Source organism: Panthera tigris, chromosome X (assembly GCF_018350195.1).
Source record: "Panthera tigris isolate Pti1 chromosome X, P.tigris_Pti1_mat1.1, whole genome shotgun sequence".
Lineage (NCBI taxonomy): Eukaryota > Metazoa > Chordata > Mammalia > Carnivora > Felidae > Panthera > Panthera tigris.
Window position 1 is genome coordinate 86,532,097 of NC_056677.1, and position 26,605 is coordinate 86,558,701.

Sequence of the window (26,605 nt, forward strand, 5' to 3'; positions counted from 1 at the left end):
TCACATATAGACACCTTTTCCTTCCTCACTTCCAAACTTCAGAAATCTACTATGTATTATTCCATACTTTTATCAATGTTCTATGTGTGTGTATGTATTTTACTTGGCATATCATGAATATCTCTCCAAGTCATTAATCTAGATGTAACTTATTCTTTCTCTGATAGCTGAAGAAAATGTTCTATTACAAATATACAACAATTGGTTCAAGCTTCCACCCATTGGTGGATATTACCTTCCAATATTTTGCCATTATAGACAATGCTTCGCTAAGCATTCTTATACTATCCAGCAATTCCACTTTTGGGTATTTATCTGAAGAAAACTAAAACATTAATTTAAAAAGATATGTGGAATCCTATGTTCATTGCAGCATTATTTACAATAGCCAAGATACAGAAGCAACCTAAGTGACAATCGGTAGATGAATGGCTAAAGAAGATGTGGTATGTATATACAATGGAATATGACTCAGTCATAAAAAAAGAAATATTACCATTTGCAGCAATATGGATGGACCTAGAGGATATTATGCTAAGTTAAATAAGTGAAAGAAAGACAAATACCATATGATTTTACTTACATGTGGAATCTAAAAGACAAAACAAATGAACCAACAAAACAGAAATAGACTCCTAGATACAGAGAACAATCTGGTGGTTGCCAGAGAGGAGGTGGTAGGAGTTGGACAAAATAGAGGAAGGGGATTAAACAGTATAAACTTCCAGTTATAAAACAAATAAGACATGGGGATGTAATTTACAGCATAGGGAATATAGCTAATAATACTGTGACAATTTTGTATGGTGACAGATGGTAGCTAGATTTATTGTAACCATTTTGTAATGTACAGAGATGTTAAAACTCTATGTTGTCCACCTGAAGCTAACATAATATTGTATATTAACTATACTTCAATAAAAATATAAGCATTCTTATTCTTGTATCCTATACCAATAAAACATACGCATCTCACAGTGACAGAGAGAAAGAGGAAATGAGACTTACATTTCTCTTGGTACTGAATCTGAAGTGAAAAATATCTGGAGTAACATATAACAAAATTATTTATAGATATCTTGGAAAGGGGCCTAGGAATGGGGTCACAGGGCAATTAAATATTATTTTACAGATTTATCCTGCTATTTGTTTATCTAAAACATATACTACCTACATACTCAGAAAAATAAATGAAATTGAAAATTTGAAGATATGCAGAAATTATTCCTTCTGCAACCAATTAACAAAGTAATGATATAGACAGTATGAGCATGGAAGTATATTAAATATACTGTGGAGGTTTTTTCCAATTATTTTCAAATAGTTTATTTAAAATGTATCAACAGTATATTAGTTCCTAGAACTGCCACAACAAAATATCACAAACTAGGTGGGTTGAACCAAGAGAAATTTATTCACAGTTATGAAGGCTAGAAGTCAAAAATCAAGGTGTCAGCAGGTCCATGCTCTCTCTGAGGGCTGTAGGGGAGGAATTCTTCCTTGCTTTTTCTAACGTCTGGTAGTTACTGGCAACTGTTAGCATTCCTTGGCTTGTAAATATATCATTCCAATCTCTGCCTCTGTCTTCAAATGGCCTTCTCCCCTTTGTGTCTGTGTCTTCCCATGGCATTTCTCTCTTTCTGTCTGTATATCTCTCGTCTCCTTATAAGGACACCAGTCATACTGGATTAGGATCCTAAATCAGTATGATCTCATCTTAACTTGATTATATCACTAAGGGTCTATTTCTACATAAGGTCACATTCACAGGTAACAGGTATTAGGACTTCAACATATCTGTTAGGGGGATACAATTCAAGCCACAGCAATAGAATAGAAATGTGGAAGTTTATAGAACTAAATATTTTTTAATGTTTATTTTAGAGAGAGACAGAGAGCAAGCAGGGGAGGGACCCAGGGAGAGAGAGGCAGGGAGACACAGAATCCTAAGCAGGCTCCAGGCTTGGAGCTGTTAGCACAGAGCCCGATGTGGGGCTCGAACTCACACACCATGAGATCATGATCTGAGCCAAAGTCAGATGCTTAACTGAGCCACCCAGGTGCCCCTAGAACTAAATATTAATACCAAATGTTTCTGGCTAATAATATTACTAATTATATATATTTCATTCTTTGTAATTTTCAGCATCTTTTATAAAGCTGAAAATGGCCTCTGACATTTTGTTACACACGCACACACACACACAGCCTTATCCTTAGGTGAAGATGGAATTTTCCATAGGGCTGATTTGGTTATACAGTGCTGCAAAAGTACTTGATATCAAGAGTTGTCTGACTGCTTGGAGTGCATTTCTCTTGTTGTCTCTCTTCAGATCACAGTGTTATAATTAGAGTAAAAGGAACTGAAAATGATATATCCCATTTCGTTAGACACACCACATCTTCTCCCACATGAACACATACACATACATCCTTATCTTTAGTTAATGGAATTTTCCATGGGTGAGCAGTGCAGCCTATACATCTTTTGTCTCCAGTTGTCTGACTGCCCTGCAGGTGTCTTCCTTGTCATCTACCTATGTAGATGACTAGCTCTGGTCAGCAGCTGCTATTTATCAGTATTTCTATGCTTTCTGAGAAGAGAGACCATGGAGGGGAGGGGAGAAAGAAAGAATGAGGAAGAGAAAGAAGATATTAAATTTTTTTCTTAATGGTTATGATACTGTATGAAGTATTTAGCTATATACATATACACATACATACAACGGAACACTAAAGTAGCCTAATACAATGATTGAAGTCAAAATCCTTGAAGTGATATGGAGTGATATCAAATTATATTAAAGGATCAAATTCAAAAATAGCATGGTTAAATTATTCCTTTTTTGGGGGAAATGGCACTAAAACCTGACGCCATAAAAACTGACCCCATCATGTCACAACTCTCTACTTATTTTTCATTTATGGTGAGAAACTGTCCCTGAATCCAAAAAGACTGCATTATAGACATGGTGGTTTAGTTGACTGGTGGTTCAGAGTCTGATTTCTTGCCCACTAGCAATGCAAGCTGCAGTTATAGCTGCAACACATTTGTAATTTCTACTTTTGAAACAGATTTAGAGGTAGTGTAAGAATTAGTGATTTGAAATGTAGGTCATGACACAATTTGTAGCATGGTTAGGGCTACCATCAAAGATTCTATCACAAAGATGGTAGACCAGGAGTGAGTAATGAGTGATAGGAAGAGCAGGCCCACCTGCTGTGAATATAGATAGACATGGGTTCTGATTTGGGCTTCCCCACTTTCCACCTGTGTGACCTTGGGCATGAGCCCAACAGTGTTCAGTTTCTTGCCCCATTGCAACATTGTGCTAGGTCTTTCTTTTTCTAATTTGCATATCCAAATAGGTAAAAATGAAATCCCTTTATTATGATTATTATTATTATTATTAACATTTGGATTTAGTTAATTGTTAAAGAGGTTGGGGAATTTGGGGGGGGGTGGCGCAGAGGAGGGCTGTTTGGTTTTTATGTAACCATTGGTCATTTTTATTTTGTTTGTGGGAATGTCACTTCCACTCAAATTTCTTTGGCCACAGTCTATGGCAATGCCTAAATCTAAGGAAGTTGAGGACAGTCCAACCACACACATAGAGTGAGAATCAGAAATCGTAAGCAGACAATCATATTGACTACTTAGATAGATTTCCAGAAGTGAAATTTCTTGGTCAATGACAGGCATATTTGAAATTTCCCTAAATATAACTTCCAATGTTCAAAAGGGATGTAGCAATCAGCTTTCAATAAAAATGTGCAAGAGTATCTATTTCCACCCATCCTTTCCAGCTCTGGATGTCATCAGGTTTTTTGTAAATATTTTTATTGAAATACAACATACATACAGTAAAGTATATGCATTTCAGTGTACAGCTTGATATTTTTGTTTACAAAATAAACACACCCATGGAACCAACACCCAGGTCAAGATATAAAACAGCATGTGCACCCCAGAGCTTCCTCCATGTCCCTCTCAGTCATTACTCCGCAATGTAAACAACTATTTTGACTTCTAACACCATAGATGAGTTTTGCCTATTTTTGAACTTTTCATAAATAGAATCATACATGTATATCCTTTTGTATCTAAGTTATCTTGTTCAATATTATATTTGTGAAATGTATCCATGTTGTTTGTAATAGTACTTCACTCCTTTCCATTGCTGCTACAATTTTATTGGATGAATATATAACATCACTAGTTCACTCTATTGTTGATAAGCATTTGGGTTGTTTACTATTTTCATTATTTACTACAAATAATGTTGCCATGAACACTCTCATACTTTTATTTTGGGTCACATATATAGGCATTTCTGTTGTGTATATATACCTGACTGGAATTACTGGGTAATAGGATAAACTGTAATATGTATAGCCCATCAGTGTTCCAAAGTAATTCTATCAATTTATGTTCCCACCAGCAATGTAGGACAGGTTCTATTTTTTAAATTTTAGCACTCTTCAATGGATGTAGAGTATTCTCTGCTTGTTATTTTAAGTTGCCTTTACTTGATAACAAAATTGAGTGTCTATTTATTGTCTTACTGACCATTTGGATATTGTGTTTTTGATGCAGCTGTTCCAGATTTGTCAGTAAAAATATTTGGGTTGCCTCTTCCTTCTGCCGCTCCCAGTACTGCTTGTGTGCTCATTGGGTGTGGACCTGATACCTTTTTTGTGAAGCCACAGCTGAGGAGACTCCAGCGCTCGCCATGGCTGACAAAAAGCCCAAGGAAGGTGTCAAGACTAAGAGCAATGACCATATTAATTTGAAGGTGGCAGGGCAGGATGATTCTGTGGTACAGTTTAAGATTAAGAGGCATACGCCACTTAGAAAACTAATGAAAGCCTATTGTGAACGACAGGGTCTGTCAATGAGGCAGATCAGGTTTCTATTTGATGGGCAGCCAATCAATGAAACAGACACACCTGCACAGTTGGAAATGGAGGATGAAGATACAATTGATGTGTTCCAGCAGCAGACAGGAGGTGTCTACTAATAATGGAACCTGCTACTTTACCCCAGAATTCTGTCCTTCCAGATCAAGAACACATTCTCAATTAGAAAACCGCAATTTGGTTCCACCACAGCCTGACTACTACGGTATAGTTTTCTCTAGTATTTCATTTTCCCCTTCCCTGTTCATTTACTGGACATAAAAGTAACTGTGTATGTGCACAAGCATATTGCATTTTTTAAACTAATTTGCCAATAGTATGTTTTTATTGACATCAAATGGAGATGGGAAGGGCAAATACCCCATTTCTGTGAAAATGCCCCTTTTCTCCACTAGTGGCGTGTTCATTCAGCTCTTTATATTCCAGTACGTTGTTTTGCTCTCACTGCTTAACAAAACAAAGAGCAACATAAAAACCCTTGCATACCTTGTTAGATTGGAGAATTTTAATGTTTTTCATTTATCATTGAAAAACTAAGTTTATAATTTTTTGTACATAGCTGTTACATATAGGGCAATCTGTCTTTATGTAGGGATAAAACTGAATCCTAGATAGCTTTCCTTTCAAGTAAAATGTCTTGTTGTTTAAATAAACTCCGTGTTTAAAATGAAAAAAAAAACAACAATTGGGTTGCCCTTATCCTTATTGATTTGTAGTTCTGTATAATTCTGAATCTAAGTCCTTTCTCAGATACAGGTATTGAAAATATTTTCTCCCATTCTGTGACCTGCCTTTCACTCTCTTAATAACATCTTAATTTTAATAAAGTGGAATTTATTTTTTTTGTTTAGGGTTAGTGCTTTTTGTGTCCTTGCTAAGGAATGCTTGAGTATATCAAGGTCATTAAGACATTATCCTATGTTATCTTCAATAACTTTCATTTATTTAACCTTCCACTTTTAATCTATGATCCATTTGGAATTGAATTTTGCATATAGTTTGAAATCAATGCAAAGGATTATTTGGATTTATTGGCTAACCCAGGTAATCCAGAGTCACTTACCAAAAGGACCATTTTCTCCCCTGCTGCATTATAATGGATTATTTTTATCATAAATGACAGTATACATATAGATCTCTTTTCAGACTCTACCATTGTTCAGTTTTTCTATATTTGCAAAAATCACACATTGGTTAAATTGTTATAGCTTTGTAAAGTAATTTGATTTATGTAAATCATCAAATTTTGTTTTTCTACAAGATTTTAATTGCTGTTATTGCCATTTGCAATTCTATGTACAATTTAGAATCCACTTGTCAATTTCCATTTTAAAAAGCCTACTGGGATTATTAGTTTGTATTGGAAATTGAGTTATAGAAAATAAACATCTTTAAAATATAGAGTTTTCTAATTGGTGGCCAGTGTACAATTCTCTTTTTATTTAGGTCTATGTTAATTTCTCTCAATGTTCTTGTACTTTTCTTTGTAGAAGTATTGCAATCTTCTGTTAATTTTATCCCTCAATATTTGATAATTTTTTAAAATAATGCCAATGGCATTATTTTTCATTTTATTTTCTGCTTGTCATTAATGTATAGAAATAAAAATCATTTTTGTATATTATGATGGTTAATTTTATGTGTTAAGTTGACTAGATCAACGTGTGCTTAGATATTTCACTAAACATTATTTCTGGGTGTGTCTGTGAGGGTGTTTCTGGATGAAATTAGTATTTGAATAGGTGGACCAAAAAAGTAGTTTGCCCTCTATAGTGTGGATTGGCATCATTCTATCTGTGGAGGGGCTGAATAAAACAAAAAAACAAAGGAAGAATTGAGCCCTTCCTACCTGATTGCTTGAGCCAGGATATCAATCTTTTCCTGCTGGCCTCGATCCTCATTCTCAGGCCTTCAGACTGAATTACACCACTGGCTCTCCTGGATCTCCAGCCTGCAGATGGCAAATTGTGGAACTTCACAACCTCCCTAATTGTGTAAGCCAATTCGTCATAATAAATCCTTTCCTAAATATATCCTATTGGTTCTTTTTTTCTGGAGAACTCTGACTAATACATACAGTGATCTTATATCTGGCAAACTTGCTAAATTTATTTATTAATTCTAGTAAGTTTTTTTGTAAATACTTTTAGAATTTCCACACACACAGCCATGTCATCTATAAATAATGAAAGGCTTATTTCTTCCTTTTCAATCTTTGTAAGATCCAGTTCTCTTTCTTTATTTTTTTAAGTTTATTTATTTATTTTGAGAGAGATGTAGACAGCATGAGCAGAGATGGAGAGAGAAGGAGAGAGAGAATCCCAAGCAGGTTCCACATTGTCAGCACAGAGCCTAATGTGGAGCTCCAACTTACAAAACCGTGAGATCATGATCTGAGCCAAAACTGAGAGTCTGACACTTAACTGAATTATTATGATTGAATTATTATGATTATAATGGCCTCATAAAACATGTAAAGAAATGTGTCATTCACTCTTTTTTTAATTTCTGGAGGAGTTTAAGTAACATTCATGTTATTTTTGCCTTAAATATTAGTGAGAATTTACTGCGAATCCATCTTGATCTGGTATTTTCTTTGTGGGAATATATTTAATTGTGGAACCAACCTCTTTAATATGTATAAGATTATTTGAATTTTATAATCTAATTGAAATCAGTTTTAGTAAGCTGCATTTTTTACATAACGTGTGCATTTTATGCAAAATATCAAATTTATTGTTCATAATATCTTCTTGTCTTTACAGTATCTATAGATTCTATACCGATGTCCCTTGTTTCCTGACTGATACTTATAATTTATATTTTATGTTTTTCTTATAAGTATTGCTACAGATTTATCAATTTCATTAGTCTTTTCAAAGAGCCAACTTTTGGCTTTGTTAATCTTCTCTATTGTCTGTTTTCTATTTTTCTGTTTTCTGCTCTTACCATCTTTCTCCTCCTTTCTTGCAGTTTAATTTGTTATTTTTTAATCTTTTTGAGGTGGATGTTTATATCATTGATTTTTAACCTTTCATCTTTTCTAATATATTCACATAAGGCTATAAAGCTCTAAGCACTGCTATAGATGCATTGGACAAGTTGTAATGTCATGTAATGTATTACTTAATTTTTCAGTATTTGGAGATTTCTAGTCTTTTTGTTATTGATATCTACCTTAATTGCACCAACTGTGGTCAGAGAACATACTCTGATTCCAGCCACTCGAAATGTGTTGAGAATTGCTTTGTGGCTCAGCATATGGTCAGTTTTGATAAATAGTCCAGGAACAATTTGAAAAGAGTGTGTCTTCTACATTTACTTCATACAACGTTCTAAATATGTTAGAACATATTTGTTAGTCTTATTTATGCTTCTATACCCATACCTTTGTTTTGTCTGCTTATTCTATCATTTTATTGGAGAAGGTGTGCTAAAATCTCCACATTTGTTTGTAGATTTATCTGTTTATGTATGGAGTTATGTCAGCTTTCACTTAATATATTTTGGAGCTATTTTATTTTGTTTTTTATAATTTGTTGTTGAATTGATCCTTTAATCATTGCGATATGTCTAATATCTCTCATAATAGTTTTTACCTTAAAGTCTAATTTGCCTTATATTAGTATAATTATAGCTGCTTTATTTTGATTCACGTTTGCATGGTGTATCTTTTTCAACATTCACTTTCAAACTTTCTATCTTCTTTAAGTAAGGTGTGTCTGTTGTAAGTTGCACATAGTTGTAGTTTGTTTTTATCCAGTTTAACAATTTTTGTGGGTTATTTAAATGTTTATTTATTTATTTTGAGAGAGAGGCAGTGTGGGAAGGGCTGAGGGAAAGGGAGAGAGAGAATCTTAAGCAGGCTCCATGTCAGTAGAGCCTCACACAGGGTTTGATCTCACAACTGTGAGATCATGACCTGAGCCAAAATCAAGAGTCAGATGCTTAACCAACTGAGTCACCCAGGTGCCCCTACAATCTTTATTTTTTAATTGGACTATTTACTCTATTAATGGACTATTAAATATAAATGTGATTTACTGGGAAATTTGGGTTTTAATCTACCATTTTACTATTTGTTTTCTATTTGCCCTCTTTTCTTTAGCCTGTTTTTTTTCCTTTACTGCTTTATTTTGCATTAACCAAGTTGTTTGTTATTTCATTTTTAACACTCTTGTAACTTGTCTGTGGTGTTTTTTTTATTAATAGTTTCATTTCTCACAATTACAACATCCTTCTTGGCTTATGAAAATCTACCCTAACATAGTGCTCTTACCACTTTTCAGAAAAGGTAAGAACCTTATAACACTTCAACTCCATTTATACTCTCCCATCTTTTGTGCTATTATCATGTATTTTAATTGCGCATATATTTTAAACTCCAAAAGAGACTATTGTTCTTTTGAATGGACAATATTTACGTAGATTTACCTGTATTAACTCATTTTAGTGTTCTTCATTTTTTCTTAAATTAATTGTTTCCATTTGGGATCATTTTCCTTATGCATAAACAACCCCCTTTAGTATTTCTTTTAGTGCATGTCTGGTAGTTATAAATTCCCTCAATTTTTGTTTCTTTTAAGCCTTTCTGATTCACCTTCATTTTGAAAGAATTTTTTCCTGGTTGGAACATATTTTGCTCAGCACTTTGCAGGTGTCAGGTCATTTTATTCTTTCATTATTTCTTTTGAAAATTCAGTTGTCAAGATTATTGTTGCTCTTGCAAAGATGATGTGTCTTTGTTCTCTAGTTACTTTAAAATTTTTCTCTTTGTTTCTGGTATCCATCAGTTTTACTTCAATGTACCTATTGTCTGGTTTTCTTTCTCACTATATTATTTTTATATTGTTGCCATAAAGAATTACTATAAATGTAGTGACTTAAAACAACATAAATATGTTGTCTTATAGTTTTGTAGGTCAGAAGTCCAGTATGTTCCTGAATGGTTAAAGTTGTGAGCAGGGATGAGTTTCATTCTGGAGGCTCTAGAGGAAAATCCGTTATTTTACTTGTTAAAGCTTTTGACAGAATTCAATTCCTTATGCTTATAGGACTGAGGACACATTATTCTTGCAGCCTGGAAGCTGAGGGCCATTTCTAAATTCTAGAGGTCACCTGCATTCCTTGGGTCATGACCCCCTCCTCCATGTTTAAAACCAGCAATGAATGGTCAAGCCCTCATTCCACATCTTTCACTGCTGCCTTCCTCTTCCACTTTTAAGGGCCCACCAGGATCCAAGATACTCTTCTTATCTTAAATTCAGTTGATTAAAAATATTAATTTCATCTACAACTTTAATTCCCTTCTACCATGTAATATAACATATATGTAGTTCTGAGGATTCGGATGTGGACATTTTGGGGGATGAAATCAAATGAAATGAATCCGCCTGCTGCAGTCATTATTCTGCTTTAGATTCATGTAGCATCTAGAACATGTAGCTTAAAAACTTTCTTCAGTTTTTGGGGCGCCTGGGTGGCTCAGTTGGTTAAGTGTCTGACTTTGGCTCAGGTCATGATCTCACAGTTGGTGAGCCCGAGCCCCGCATCGTGCTTCGTGCTGACAGCTCAGACCCTGAAGCCTACTTCGGATTCTGTGTCTCCCTCTGTCTCTATTCCTCCCCACTTGCACTCCATCTCTCTCTCAAAAATAAAGACTAAAAAAAAAACTTTCTTCAATTTGTAAAAAAAAAAAAAATCCTTGACAAGGATTTCTTCAAATACTGTTTTTGCATTCTTTTCCTCTTGTTCTCCTATTCTAACTACATATATGTTAGATCTTTCCACCATCTTATCCCTGTCTCATTCTTTTTTCTATATTATCCAATGTTTTTCTGAACTTTAGTCTGGATACTGTCTACTGATCTATTACTATCCTGTTCACTAATCCTTTCTTCTGTTCTGTTTAATCTTTGTTAAATTTATCCATTTAATTCTTAATTTCAGTTATTCTGTTATTTAATTACTGAATTTTCACTTGACTTTATTTTATAACGTCCATACCTCTGGTAAAATTATCTATTATTTCCTTTATTTATTGAACATATTATTCATAGTTATCTTAAAGGCCATTCTGTTTACTCCAACTTTTTAATCACCTATGTGTTTGTTTCTGTTGAGTGTTTTCTTGATTTTTTTTTTTTTGTTTGTCATTTGGTCCTGTTTCCTAGCATATCAGGTAATTTTTTATTTGTGCATAGAAAATTGTAGTGGTTTTGGATTATATCTTCCTCAGAATAAGATAAATTTTTTTTTTTCTAAACAACAGATAGAGTGGGGATAGATCATCTTAACACAGTTGTGGCTGGCTGGTCTATTGCCAGTTTAAACTTACTCACATGATGCAACCTTCCTTGGGCTCAACTAAAAACCTAGGTTGTTTATTAGGGTATTTGGAGATTCCTGAATTCCTGTTTTTGCCTTCCCAGCACTCTGTGATATTATGACTCTGTTTAGCTTAGCATCATTTTAGCAGCTGATTTATGCTTGGTTTCTTTGCCTCTCACCCTGAACAGGCACAGGTTAAAAGTCAGGTAATGCCTCAAGGGGAAATTTCATGCAGAATGTTGATCACAGGCCTTTGTACATCTATATATGTAAATATATAGATACAGATAATGTTATCTACATCTATATATATAAATATATATATAAATATATAGATGTAGATATATATAGATAGATAGATATAGATGAAATATATAGATGTAGATATATATGTAGATATTTATATATATAGATGTGGATAATGTTATCTATATATATAATTAATATATAATATAATATATATTATATATATTTTAGCCATAAAAAGAAGGAAATCCTGCCATTTGTGACAACATAGATAAATCCTGAGAGCATTATGCTAAGTGAAATAAGTTAGAGAAAGACAAATATTATATGATCTCACTTATATGTGGAATCAACAAAAGCCAAAATCATAGAAGCAGAGTAGATTGGTGGTTGCCAGGGGATGTGAAGTGGGATAAATGTGGGGATATTGGTCAAAAGCTACAAACTTCAATTATAAGAGTAATAAGTACTTAAGATCTAATTGTAGCATGATGATTACAGTTAAAATTACTCTAATGAATACTTGAAAGTTGCTAAGAGAGTAAATCTTAAATGGTCTCACCATAAGAACATCAGCAAAAAAATTGTAATTATGTGAGATGAAGGTTGTATTAAACAACCTTATTGTCATCATTTCACAGTATATATGTGTATCAAATCGCCACATTGTACACCTTAAACTTAAACAATGCTATATGTCAATTATGTCTCAATAAAGATGGAAAAATGTAAATGGACTAACATCTGCAATTCAAAATTCCAGCTGCCATTTTTGCAGAAATTGACAAGCTAATCCTAAAATTCCCATGGAAATGTAAGGGACCCAGAATACTTAAAACAGTCTCAGAAAAGAGGAACAGGGGTGCCTGAGTGGCTCAGTTGGTTGAGCATCCGACTCTTGGTTTTGGGTCAGGTCATGATCTTGCAGTTCATAAGTTCAGGCCCCACGTCGGGATCCACGCAGACTGCTTGGGCTTCTCTCTCTCCTCTTTCTGCCCCTTCCCTGCTTGCACACTCTCTCTCTCATAATAAATCAATAAACTTTTTTAAAAAATAAATGAGTGAATTATATTTTCTGTGAATTATATTTCAATAAAGCTGTTGTTTTTTAAAATAAATTAGCATGGACATCTTTAAGTAAATAGCCTATTGAGAACCAACTTGCTGGCCCAGGCCTATTTCAGGTAAGGCAACCCAGTATACATACTGGTATTCATATTTCCAAAATTTTAGCCACACATATCAACAAACAAATTCTTGAGAGGAGAAATATAAACACTGAAGCATGCTGGATATGACAAATGAGAATAAGCAGGAATAAATTAATCTGTAGAATCCTGGGAGTTTGCTGGCAGTACCCCTTTCTCAGTCAGGGAAACAAAGAATTAGTTAAAAATACTCAAATCCAGGGGTGCCTGGGTGGCTCAATTGGTTAAGCATCCGACTTGGGCTCAGGACATGATCACGGCTCTTGAGGTTGAGCCCCGCATCAGGCTCTATGCTCAGAGCCTGGAGCCTGCTTTGGATTCTGTGTCTCCCTCTCTCTGCCCCTCCCCTGCTCACTCTCTGTGTCTGTCTCTCTTTTTCAAAAATAAACATTTAAACTTTTTTAAAAAATGATCAAATCCATATTCTAATAGTCTCTTACAGATTCATAATATTGAGATTCAGAAGAAAAGCTAACACACCGAAATCTTTACAAAAATAGTAGGATTTGAAAGGACAGAAGAGAAGGGGGAAGAGCATCAATTAACTATTAATTGCACATCTAATATGCACATAGGATAAGCAAGGGCATGGGAACAAATATGAATATTTGAGTAACTGAGGGGCAAAAGGAGTCTAAAACCATTGTTACGGTAAGCTTGTGTTAGAGACCTTTGTGTGTGTGTTTGTGTGTGTGTGTGTGTGTGTGTGTATTTGAGTATATATGTGTGTGTGTGTATAAATATATATGTGTATATATATATATATATACACATATCCAACAAATAAAACGTTTCTGATATCAGAGAGAAAGGTAACACAGAACATTCTTGATTCCAATGAGATAGGGGGTATTAAAAGCTATGCAGACTCATCCTTGTATGCAGAGGAAATTTGGTTAATAAAATCATCAAGATCAGCCTTAAAAACGAATGATGTTGGTAAAGGGCAGCGCTGAGCCGGAGGTTGTAGAGCTCTGGTTGCCAAGCAGCCACCCTCAGGCCCTCTTTGGTTACCGTGGTGATGTTTGGAGAGCTTACCTAAATACTCTTTGAGATATCATCCGAACTCTCCACATCCCTTTAACACCAGCTAGTCATGCCACTTCTTTTTCTTCCTCCCCCACATCTCTACCCACACTGACAGAATCTTACATATTAGATGAACTGACAAGTGTACCTCCAATGCCCAATGCCTCAGGCCAGGAAATGATTTTGATTAACCTCCCTATTGCAAATAAATGAAAGGACGGTTAAATTAATGAGAAGATCAAACAAGGTTATTCAAAGAAAAATAACTAAAATTATAATAAACAAAGGCTTTTCAAATAAAAAACTTGATATACTTGGTGTTTAATCCAGGATCTAACTTTATGTCATGGAAAGGACATTGGCTTGGTAATCAGGAGACTTGGCTAGCAGTTCTAATTCTCCATCACTTACCACAGGGTGGTCTTGGTCATGTTAGCTCCCTTTTCTGGGCCCCAATTTCATCATTTGTAATCAAAGGGGGTTGTACTATATAGCAGTTGTATTTATACTTTTCTGGCCACAATCTATGGTAAGGAAATCATTTTACATCACAACCCAGTATACACATACACCAACAAATCTGAAACAAAAATTTTACAAAACAATCCTTATCCTTACTTTGTGTGATGCACTCTGACATTTTCTGTTCTATTCTCTTTTTTAATGTTTATTTATTTATTTTTGAGAGAGAATGAGAGAGAGAGAGAGAGAGAGAGAGGTTGAAAGCAGGGGAGGAAAAGAGAGTGAGAGGGAGAGAAAGGATCCCAAGCATGTTCAGCACTGGCAGCTCAGAGCCCCATGCAGGGCTCAAACTCATGACCTGAGCCAAAATCAAGAGTAGGACCCTTAATGACTGAGTCACCCAGGCAACCCTGTTCTATTCTTTTTCATGTTTTTAACCGCTGTGTGTGACCCAATAAATTGACTTCATGACCTCATTAATGCCTCACAATGCTCAGTTTGAAGAACACTGAACTAGTGGCTATCTAATGGCTCCTACAGTTCTAGCATTCTATGATTTTATGTTATGCCAATATCTTCTTTTTAAAATAATATTAAGAATCGCTACCATTCATTGAATTCTAGGTATGTGCCAAAAACTGCTTTAGGCACTTTATCCATATGAACTTATTTAATTTTTCAACAACCATGACTATTTCATTAGTCCAATTTTAAAGATAAGAAAAATTAATGGGCTATTATCTGCATACCAAATTTGGTGGTCTACCAAAATTAATTTCATGATGTATTTAAAATGTTTTGAATATCTTAGAATATCACCATTTAATAAAATAAAATATTATCTTGCCTGCTTTTATTATTTTACACTCTGGAGGGCACTATAACAGATCATCCAGATCTGAGGGGAAAAAAAAAATCAATAACCTAAATGATATCCATTATTGGCTCTAAAAGTCATTTCTCTTACTTTTTTTTGTTATTGTGTAAGTAACCCTAAAACAGACACTTCTAATACCACAACAGGGAACATTTATACATAGGTGTGATAACTACCCAAGTAGGTACCTTAATTCTTAGAGAGATGTACTGTCAGCAGATTGTCAGTAGAACAATACAAGACTCCAAATGTGTTATCATAGTCACTGTGCATATTTATTGTGTGTAGTATTGCAAAAAAAAGAAAAAAACATAGGTGCTATTTTTTCCTGATTCCACTAATTACTGAAACACTGAGCACCACTGCCAATATTTATCTTTTATGAATTAGCTAGAAGGACTTAGAAAATGATGATACAATACTATTCTGCATAAACTTTACTGAGTATATAGTTTAGGGGGGTGCTAATGGATCAAATATGAAAGATTTTGAACAATTCCTCCTGGATAAATAATAGAGATGGCTGATATTTAATGTCTCTTGTAGTAAATCCAATAAAAATCCAAAATGTCATTTATTCATTTAACAAATACTATTGAGCACCTTCTATATGCTAGATACTTATTTTGGCACTGGGGATTCAGCAGCAAACATAACAAAGTACTCTGGGAGCTTAATTATTTTGTGTTTTGTACGTCTGGATTGTTTAATGTATTTGTTTATAGAGAGGCATACTTATGTGTATTCACTTTGGTGGAAAGGTGGTAGGAGTTACAAGTTTCATTTATTTAAAATATTTGAGTGCCTTTTATGCATGACAGTAATGAAAGAACTATGCAAAACAAAAAAGAATAAATCAGTTTATGCTCTTAAAAGGCTTACAGTCTAGTTAACTTAGTGGTTCCTAACCAGTGGTAATATTACCCCTCATGGGATCTTTGTCCATATCTGGAGATACTTTTGGTTGGCAGGGGAGGGAGATTAGTTCTACAGGCATGTAGGTGGGTAGAGCTCAGGAATGCTGCTAAACACCCCCCAGTGCACAAGACACCCCCACAACAAATAATTCTGTGGTCCAAAATGTTGAAAGTGTCCAGATTGAGGAACCCTGAGTTAGAGGGACAAACTACATACATTAGAAGTTTTGTTTTTAATTACAAGGTATTAGATGATAAATGCTAAATAAGCGACACATACCAGGTGATACCAATAAGAGACAGAGATCATTCTAGAATGAATTAGTTATGGGAGTCTTCATGAAGGAAGTGGGGCTTAAGCTGAAGTATGTCACTCTCCTGCTCAAAGCAGAGGAAAGCCCACAGAGACCTGCTACCTCTCTGACTTCATCTCCTACCACTCTCTCCCTCCCCCTTCCACTCCAGCGGATGGCTTTAGCATTTCCTTGAAAATATCAAGCATCCTCTTGTCTTATGGAATCTGCTTTTGCTGTTCCCTCTGATTCAAATGTACTTTTCAAAGATATCCACACATCTACTCCATCACTTCCTGTAGGTCATCACTCTGTTCAGTCTGTATTTTCATAAAGAGCCTTTCCCTAATCTTCATATTCTAAATAAAATATTAACTCTTGCCCATCCACTCCCTTTCCCCTTATTATGTTTTTTGGTCTCCATAGCAAGATTGTACCCTGCCCAGGGCAGATACTCAAGAAATATGTGTAGAATGAATGAATTGGTTAAATAATGTCAGGGGTTTTCAACCCAAGCAATGAGAAGAAGCTTGGCTAAAGGATCCTCACTACGGTTATTCCCAGTGGCCTAGAACAGTGCCCGCATCATGGTAGGGACTTCATAAAGAGTTAATAAATAGTGATGAAATAGTAAAAGGTGATTAATATAATCAAAACAAGCCTATAGCCACCTTTGCAAAGTATTTTTAGGACAATTACTACATTCTGTGTACAGGCATACCTCATTTTATTGCACTTCACTTTATGAGCTTCACAAGTATTCTGTTTTTTACAATTTGAAGGTTCAAGACTTCAGTGGAGAAAGTAACTGCAGATGTGGTAGAGATAGCAAGAGAACTAGAATTAGAAGCCTGAAGGAGACTGAAGATGTGATAGAATTGCTGCAGTCTCATGATAAAACTCTCAGGGATGAGGAGTTGCTTCTTATGGATGAGCAAAAGTGGTTTCTCGAGATGGAATCTACTCCTGGTGAAGATGCTGTGAAGATTGTTAAAATGACAACAAAGGATTTAGAATATTACATGAACTTGGGGTGCCTGGGTGGCTCAGTCGGTTAAGTGTCCGACTACTGCTCAGGTCATGATCTCACGGTTGATGAGTTGGAGTTGCGCATCAGGCTCTGTTCTGACAGCTGAGAGCCTGGAGCCTGCTTCGGACTCTGTGTCTCCCTCTCTTTCTGCCTTTCCCCATTCACACTTTCTCTCTCAAAAATAAATAAACACTTAAAAAATTAGAATATTACATAAACTTAGTTGATAAAGCAGTGGCAGGGTTTGACAGGATTGACTCTGATTTTGAAAGAAGTTCCACTCTAGGAAAAATGCTATCAAACAGCATCTCATGCTATAGAGAAATCATTCATGAAAGGGAAGAGTCAATCAATGGGACAAACTTCATTGTTCTTATTTTAAGGAATTGTCACAGCCACCCCAACCTTCAGCAACCATTAACCCCTGATCAGTCAGCAGCCATCAACAATGAGGCAATCAACAAAATGATTATGACTTACTGAAAGCCCAGATTATGGTTCGCAATTTTTAAATGTTTATTTATTTATTTTGAGAGACAGAGAGAGACAGAGCAAGCTAGAGCAGGGGAGGGGCAGAGACAGAGGGAGAGGAGGGGAGAGGCAGAAAGAGAGAGAGAGAGATAGAATCCCAAGCAGGCTCCATCCGCGCTGTCAGTGTAGAGCCTGACAGGGGCCTCAAACCCACAAACCGTGAGATCATGACCTGAGCCCAAGGCTCAGACGCTTTAACTGACTGAGCCACCCAGGCACCTCCCAATTTTTAGCAATATTTTTAAATTAAGGTATGTTCATTGTCCTTTTTAGACATAATACTATTGCACACTTACTAGACTACAGTATAGTATAAACATAGCTTTTATATGAATTGGGAAACCAAAAAATTCATTTGACTCGCTTTATGGCGATATTCACTTTATTGCAGTGGTCTGGAACCAAACCTGAAACATCTTAGAGTTATGCCTTTATACTAGCACACGTGGGGACATGTAATAAATATCTTATTTTTAATTTGGACTATTCTTATCAGCTTTTTCACTTTACATTCATTCTGTATACATTCCTTGTAGTTTAGAAATGCAGTTTCTGACCTTCTATACCCTAGCCCTCTGTTACACCAGTTATTGTATAAAACATAAGTACGTTTTAAGAATTCTAAAGACAGCTCTTTACCAAGCCAGTTCTATAATTTTCTGTTTTCATTTGCATTTAATCACTAATTCACCAACCCTGCACTTAGGGAGTCACTACAGACAATTATGCTAATAATGCTTACAGCAACAGCAACTAAGGTTTAGGGAGGACTTTTTGTGCGAGCGTCTTTCCTGAAGGCTGTGCCTACATTATCTGGTTCCGTTCATAGTGTACAAGACTTGTGGTATCACATTCATGTATATTAATGAACTCTAATTTACTTTCTGTAGCTGGCCCAAGGCCCAAACCCCCAAACACCTGAGCTACGACTACATAGCCCGCTTCCAGACACTTTCTCTTTCCCATTGCCTCCCAGCACCCTCCTTTCTAGAAGAGCTCAGAGCGCTCCTCCCCCTCCCTCCTGCTACATTTTGGGAACCATGGCGACCAACGCTTTCTCCCCCCGCCCCCCAGACATTCAGGCAAGCACCAGGTGGGAGGATCTCCTACGTAACCGCGCGTGTGATTGCCTAGTAGCAGCGCTTGTGCGTTGGAAGCTAGCCGAGAGAGGGGTGGGGCTAGAGGGCTGACGCGCGCGCGCGGATCATCTTCGCAGCCTGGCTTCGGGGCGGAGCCTTAGCAGTCGGCGGGATCAGAGTAGTGATCGTCGCCTAGCGCGCGGTTTCCTGGTCTCTCAGCTTCTGACGGGACAGACTAGCTTTGGGGAGTAAGGAGAGTACGCAGTTACCTAAAAATGTCTGGTGAGTTAGGTCAGCCTCAGGCCGGCCCCTCACATGCTGGGCTAGATTTGCCGAACCCTGAGAGAAATCGGGCTGGGGTCCCGGGAGGGGTGATCCGAAGGGCCGGTGCCCAAGGGCGCAGGTCCTGGATCCAAAAGGTTCTTGAACAAATAACGGATTCACCTCTGCAGTGGGTCACCCCCTCGGAGGTGGTGCCTGTCGCTGTGCTGGCGGTCCAGAGATACCTGTTAGAGGATGAACCACGCGACACAATACCGAAACCTCCCCTTTACTGCTATGATGTGACGATCTCAGACGGGGTATACCAGGAGAAGTGCTACCTGGACCCCAGCCTGAACTTTCTCGTATATAAAAATATTCTTAAAGTCGGCATAGAAATGAAAATTTCCAGAGTCTCGTGTCTTTACAACGAGAAAAGATTAGGCCAAGGGATCCTGTGCATAGATAACGTCCACTGTGGGGAGACCTTAGAGGATATTTCTTTAGAAACTCCATTCAGAAATAGTGCGCACGAGGAGGTACCCGAGAGGCCTTTAAGAGGCGGGAAGAGTCATTACCTGGCCCTGTGGAATAACGAAGATCCATATGGAGATATTTGGTTAACCAACAAGCAACCTGAGGAGCACAATTTTAACAGTAAGTAATTGGAGGGAATGACGGAGGGGTTAAGAAATAGTTTTCGGGAGCTTGCGTTAATGGGAAAGGAAACGGGGGTGCGTTGGTATTGTTCATTTCAAGCCGCGAGTGGAAATAGACAAGTTTTCGTCAATGTCAGATTGGCACTCGCTTAATGAAAATTTGCGCAACCCGTCATTGCTTTGATTGTTTAAGTGGCCATTCAGGAAGTGTCTGAATACATCTCAAATTTAATCTGGCACACATAGCGTGTGTGCGTTTGCCTACGGTTTAATCTTCGTTTCGTTCCATTTGTGGAAATAGTACTCTCTGTGTTGGTTGGCGAGTATATAGATTTGAAATTGGCATGAAAGGCATAAATATTTGTGGGTTTGTGTGTTTTAACCGTGATTCAAAAACGGATGTTCCGTGATTTATTCCTTAATAATTTGCATTAATGAAACGCCATCTTTATGTCTTTGTAGCAGTTATGTAAATATTGCTTTTTTTGAGCGTGTGATTTTTGTGGGCAGGCTTGGAATTTTCATTTTTATGTTTCTTATTACGTATCACAGACAATACTGAGAAGTTTAATTCTTCAGTACCAGAAGTAGGCAGTTAACGTGAAAATGCCTGTTCATCATCAGCAACTGATGTAAAACATATTTTATCAGATATGGAAGGGGAATGATAGTACTATAGGCATGTACACGCATGGGATGGGGAACAAATATACACAAAAAAATAAAAGTGCAAGTACTGGAGGAAGATAGATGATAATTTTCTACATTTACTGCTTTTCAGGTTTTTTTTTTTTTACATTGCAGTCATAATACTAGCTCATATATGGTCTTACTATGACGTGTAACAGCAACAGGCTTGAAAGTGAAAAGGTGGGTCAAAAATAGGCAGTTAAACTAATATCCAATTATAAGGGGAAAATATTATAGAAATGTGTAGACAAGGATGATTTAAATAACTTAAGCTTTAAAAGCAAGATAGTCATTTCAGGGATGCAGTAATGGAATGAATTTTATCTCAAGTATGGAATAAGACAGTAGTGCATTACTACCTCTTAAGTGCTTATCATTTTTTATTTTTAGGATGGAATATATAAATGAAAAATTGGTGTCTAGAAGAATTAAGAGGGGAATAATAATTTGTAAAAATCTTTTTCTTGAAAGTAATATCTATTCATTATTCAAACCATATTTTTATTACAAAAGGCAATGTCCATGTGCTAAAAAGCCAAACTGTATATTTAAAAGTATATTGTTGACTAGAAAAAAAGCATTATAGACTGAAAAGCAAACGCATTTGCACAAGATAATATTAAAAGTCCATTATTTGTATAAACATAAAAACGTATATTGTATTAAAAATGCAAGACCCAAGTATAGTAAAATTTTGATGACAAAATTTAGAAGTAGGTATATATTGGTGGTCTTTTAGGCTTGCTGTATGAAAATTTTTAATAATAAAATGTTGGGGTGGAGTGAAAGACCCCTTTACCTCCTCCAGTGCCTTCAACTTTCCTCTTAAAACTCCAAACGTTCAGCAGTTTGGTATGTATCATTGAAAAAAAAATATTCTATGGCATGGCATGATTTGGTGTTTACACATTAAGCATCTTTAATGTACATCTGCATATATATACTTCCCTTGTATGAGGGTACCATAATTTATATAATCATGCCAATGTGAATAGGTAATTATCAATTTTAGGCAGTTACTGGTTTTTCTGTTTTAGATCCATGCTTAACATCATTAGGATATACACATACTTGTTCATTATGTTCAAGTATATCTGTTAAATAGATGGATTCCTAGAAGTGAAATTGCTATGTTACAGAGTATTTTACATTTTTTAATTTAATGGATATTGACAAATCATCTTCTGAAAAGGTTTTACTAATTTACATTCCCACTAACATATATATGAGTGCCCATTTCCCCATATCGTACTAATTTTTAAATTATATCTTTTGATTTTTCTCATTTCCTTGCTAATGGGTATTAAGGCTTTTTGTGTGCTATATATTGCAAATTGCTTTCTCACACTCTGTCCCTTTTCTCTTAACTTTGGTTATGGTGCATTTTTTGTGCTTTTTAAAACTTTTATATTAAGGCATGATGTGTACAGAGTAAAGTGGAAAAGTCTTGAAAATACAGCTTGAAATACCAAAAAAAAAAAAAATACAGCTTAAAAGTAAAACTTGATAACCGTCTTCCCATATCAAGATCCAGAACATTTGAAGCATTTCATAAGTCTGCCTCATGCCCTCTCCTGGTCAATACCTTACTCCAAAGGTAACCGCTTTTCAAAATGGAAGTTAGGTGATGTCACTCCTGCCTAAATCTCTCCAGTGTCTCCCCATTGCAGTTAGACGACAATCCAGACCTCCTAGCGCATGCATGAGGCCATGCAGCATCAGCAAACTTTCTTTAAATAGCCACATAGTTGGGGCACCTGGGTGGCTCAGTCGGTTAAGCGTCCGACTGCAGCTAAGGTCAGGATCTCAAGGTCAGGATCTCCCGGTCCGTGAGTTTGAGCCCCGCATCGGGCTCTGGGCTGATGGCTCAGAGCCTGGAGCCTGCTTCTGCTTCTGGTTCTGTGTCTCCCTCTCTCTCTGCCCCTTCCCCGTTCATGCTCTGTCTCTCTCTGTCTCAAAAATAAATAAACGTTAAAAAAAAAAAAACATTTAAATAGCCACATAGTAAATCTTTTTTTCTTCACCACACATGTGGTCTCCAGTCACAGCTATTCAACTTGGCCCTGGTATAGGGAAAGCAGCCATAGGTGATATGTAAATGATTGGGTTTGGCTGTTTTACCATAGAACTTTATTTACCGAGACTGGCAGTAAGGGGATTTGGCTCATGAGTTGTAGTTTGCAGACCCCAGCCCTACAGAACCCCCTTACTCACCTCTCTAACCCCTCCCCTCCACCATTTTGTTTCTGAAATACTAGCCTTCATTTTGGTCTCAAACCTCCTCACTCTTTCCTGCGTCAAGTACATCAAGTACATTGCTCCTGCTTTTTCCTCCTTCTGGAAAGTTCTTTCCATCCTCAGATTTCAACTCAAATTTATAAAACAGGTTAGAAAAGGGCTGTTTAAATATGTATTCCCTCCCCACTTATTACATCACCACGGAAATGCTCTTCATAGAATTGATAACACTCTGAAATTATTATATCTGTTGTTTTCCTTTTTTCTCCCATTGGTTTATGAAATTGATGAGGGTAAGGACTTTCTTTTTTTCACGGTTCTGGGGCATTTCTCTTATACCCAGAACAGTGTCACATGGTAGGCATTCAGGAAGTGTTGCATAAAAGAATGCATAAATTACATTAATGTATTTTCTGATGTTGAACCACTTTTATATCTCTGCTTGGTCATGGTTGTTACATTTACATCTGTATGTTTAAAGCAAATTTGTTCCATAGATTTTATTTGTAAAAGGGGTTACTGGGGCGCCTGGGTGGCTCCGTCAGTTAAGCATCCGACTTCAGCTCAGGTCATAATCTCGCGGTCCATGGGTTCAAGCCCCACATCGGGCTCTGTGCTGACAGCTCAGAGCCTGGAGCCTGTTTCAGATTCTGTGTCTCCCTCTCTCTCTGCCCCTCCCCTGTTCACGCTCTGTCTCTCTCTGTCTCAAAAATAAATAAACGTTAAAATATATATATAAAATAAAAATAATAATAAAAATAAAAGGGGTTACTATTTTAGTCCAGTATTGATATTGGGTTAATTAATATTAGCCTAGTAGAATGAATTGGGAAACTTGCCTATTTTTCTCTACTTAAAATCATTTGTTCACTGAAGGTTTGGTAGAATTTACCCCTAAAACTATTTGAACCTGGGGCCTTGAGCCAGTATTGGGGGTTAGAAGAATGACTCCTTTTCAATTTCTTGTAGAAAAATTCATGAAATCAATAATGCTTCTTCTTGAGTCCATTTTTGAGAGTTGATATTTTACTAGGAAATTTCATTTCGCTAGATCTCAACATTGTATGCAGTAGTTTTACATTTTAATTTAAATTTAATATATATATATAATTTATATGCATATATAATTTAAATTTTAGTTTATATTTTTAAAATATTTTAGTCTTGTTTCATCCTCTATTACATTCCTCATGTTTGTGTATTCACCTTTTTTTATTAAAAAAATTTTTTAATGTTTATTTTTGAGAGAGAGAGAGACAGAGCACAAGCAGAGGAGGGGCAGAGAGAGGGGAAGACAGAGAATCAATCCAAAACTGGCTCCAGGCTGTGCAGCACAGAGCCCTATGCAGGGCTCAAATCCACAATCTGTGAGATCGTGATTAGAGCCAAAGTCGTACGTTTAACCTGAGCCACCCAGGGGACCCTGTGTGCTCACCTTTTTTATGATCAGCCTTGCCAGGGGCTTGTGTGTTTAATTGGTATTTTTAAAAAAAGACTTTGGGCTTTACTAGTTAAGTGTATATTGGGGAGATATTTTCTACTTTATTTCTGCTATCTTTTACTTTCCTTTGTTCATATTTTTTTTGTACTATGTTCTTGAGTTTAATGCTTGATTCATTTATTTCCTTGTTTCTTTCTTTCAAAAGCTTTTTAAAATTCTGAAATTTCCCATGGATATTGCTTTGGCTGTATACCATAGGTTTTGAAGTGTAGAAATTTTTTTTCACTCATTACTCATATTTTCTGATTTTAAATTTGAGTTCCTCTTCAACCCTCAAACTTTTAGAAAAGGTGTACTTATTAGGTACGAAGTCACTATTATACCAAGTTTTAAAAATTTAATTGAAGTATTCCATATTCTTCTTATTAAATGTATTTTGCTTGCCCATTTCTTTGAGAGGAATATTGACTTCTCTTTTTGACAGTGATTTTGTTAATTTCTCCTTGTATTTCTAAAAATTTTTGAGTTAGGTGTTACTACAATGTTCGTTTCATAACATAGTAATATCTTGTTGGTGGGTTTTACCCTTTATCAATTTGCAGTTTGTCTCTTTGTCCTTTTTTTGTGTTTTGAATTCTAATTTGTCTGATAGATCTATTTACTACTGCTGTCTTTTAGTTGACATTTGGTGCAGTGGTTCTCAAACATGAATAGGCATCCATATCACTTCCAAAGTGTTTTAGAATGCAGATTTCTGGCCCCCCAACCAGTTTCTGATTGAGTAGGTTGTGGTAGGGCCTCACCATCCACTGGTGGTACAAATGCCTCGTTTTGAGAACTGACCTAGTGTATGTATCTTTGTCCATCCTTTTATTTCTATTTTGTTTTACATTTGTCTTTTTAAAGAAATATATAACTAAGATTTTGTGTTTTTGACCCAAAACAGTTCTTTTTCATTTAAGAGATAAATTTAATCCACAATTAAATTTAAAGTCATTACTGATGTTTGTACCTGTTCTTGCAAAACTACTTTATGTTTACTGTACGCCTTGCTTTATGATGCTTTTTTTTTTTTACTTTTGCAAGATTTAAATTTTTTTCTTCTAGTGCTTTAGAAGTTATCCATTAATTTGTATTTTCCTAGTGGCTTCCCTTAATGTTTTAACAAAATTATTTAAACTTAAGATTATTGTGCCAGTCTCCAGGATTACTCACAACTTATTGTATCTTCCTCCTGAACAATACAAGATGTTTAGGACTCTACTTGGTCATGAAGCAATTTGGCATACTGCTATATTGGATTTGAAAGTATTTGATTTAGGATATTTGCCATCATAAATGATTTGGATTTATAGGGTTTTTTTCCCTTTGTACTACTTTTGTCATAATTTTTCAGGAATTATCTATGTTTTCAAAATGAATTGTTAGAACCTGGTGCCATTTTTGGAGGTCATTATTTGTGAACTTTTTCATTTTCTTCCATGGTTATTGACGTATTCTAGGTTTCTTCTGCTTCTTGAGGCAATATTGATAATTCAGATTTTCCTAGAAGATTATCTATTTCACTGGTATTTTCAAGTTTAGTGATATGTAATCATATATAACAATATTTTTCTCTAGATTTATAGTTCATCACATTTCAAACATTTTTTTGTTTTCTTTCGTCATGATTGCACTTGTCAGAGATCTACCTTTTCATTAATTTTTCCAACGAATTGGATTTAACAGTTCGTTTTTCTAATACCTTATTTTCAGCTTTTATCTTTATTCCTTTTGTCATTCCTTAGGTTAGTTCTTTTGCAGTGATTTTCATTGTATGGTTTAAGGACCCCGAGAGGTGTCCCCCAAGACCTTTTCAAGGGATTCACAACATCAAAACTATTTTTATGATATTCATTTACCTTTTATCACTCTAATTTTCTAAAAGTATATAGTGGAGTCTTCCAGAGGCTACATGATATATGACATTGGAACAGACTGAATGCCAAAGAAATAGGAGTATCCAGCTGTCTTCTATTAAGCTAGACACTAAAAATATTTACAAAAATGTAAACCAGTACCACTCTTTTCACTACATTTTCTGTTTTAGAAAATAGTCACGTGTGTGTGTGTGCGTGTGTGTAAACATACATATATATTATACATAATAGGTTTGTTGTTATTTTAAAGGAGTTATGAATAATTTTTTATTTCTTAGTTTTGCTTCATAATATGGCAAATGTTGATAGATATTACCCACATAAATAAAAGCTTTTTGAGGGCTACGGTAATTTTTTTAAGAATGTAAAAGCTTTCTGAGATGAGAAAGTTTGAGAATCACTGTTCTATTGCTTACTATCTAACATTTTATATTGGGTATCTATTTATTTTCACTCTTTTTATAATGAACACATT

General features: G+C 35.7%; 2 protein-coding genes across 3 annotated transcripts in view; both read left to right on the plus strand.

Moving 5' to 3' along the window:
- Nucleotides 1–6,438, plus strand: part of LOC122235394 (small ubiquitin-related modifier 2-like) — a 154,563-nt gene extending 148,125 nt beyond the window's left edge. For both annotated transcript variants that reach the window (XM_042974631.1, XM_042974632.1), the window contains one exon: nucleotides 4,598–6,438. In XM_042974631.1, coding sequence (XP_042830565.1) covers nucleotides 4,734–5,021 — 288 coding nt within the window. In that variant the 5' untranslated portion in view covers nucleotides 4,598–4,733 and the 3' untranslated portion in view covers nucleotides 5,022–6,438. The remainder of the gene's footprint in view (nucleotides 1–4,597) is intronic.
- A 12,635-nt stretch (nucleotides 6,439–19,073) lies between these two features.
- Nucleotides 19,074–26,605, plus strand: part of RADX (RPA1 related single stranded DNA binding protein, X-linked) — a 75,074-nt gene continuing 67,542 nt past the window's right edge. Inside the window, exon 1 of the mRNA XM_007093776.3 lies at nucleotides 19,074–19,840. Within this exon, the coding sequence (XP_007093838.2) occupies nucleotides 19,198–19,840 (643 nt within the window). The 5' untranslated portion in view covers nucleotides 19,074–19,197. The remainder of the gene's footprint in view (nucleotides 19,841–26,605) is intronic.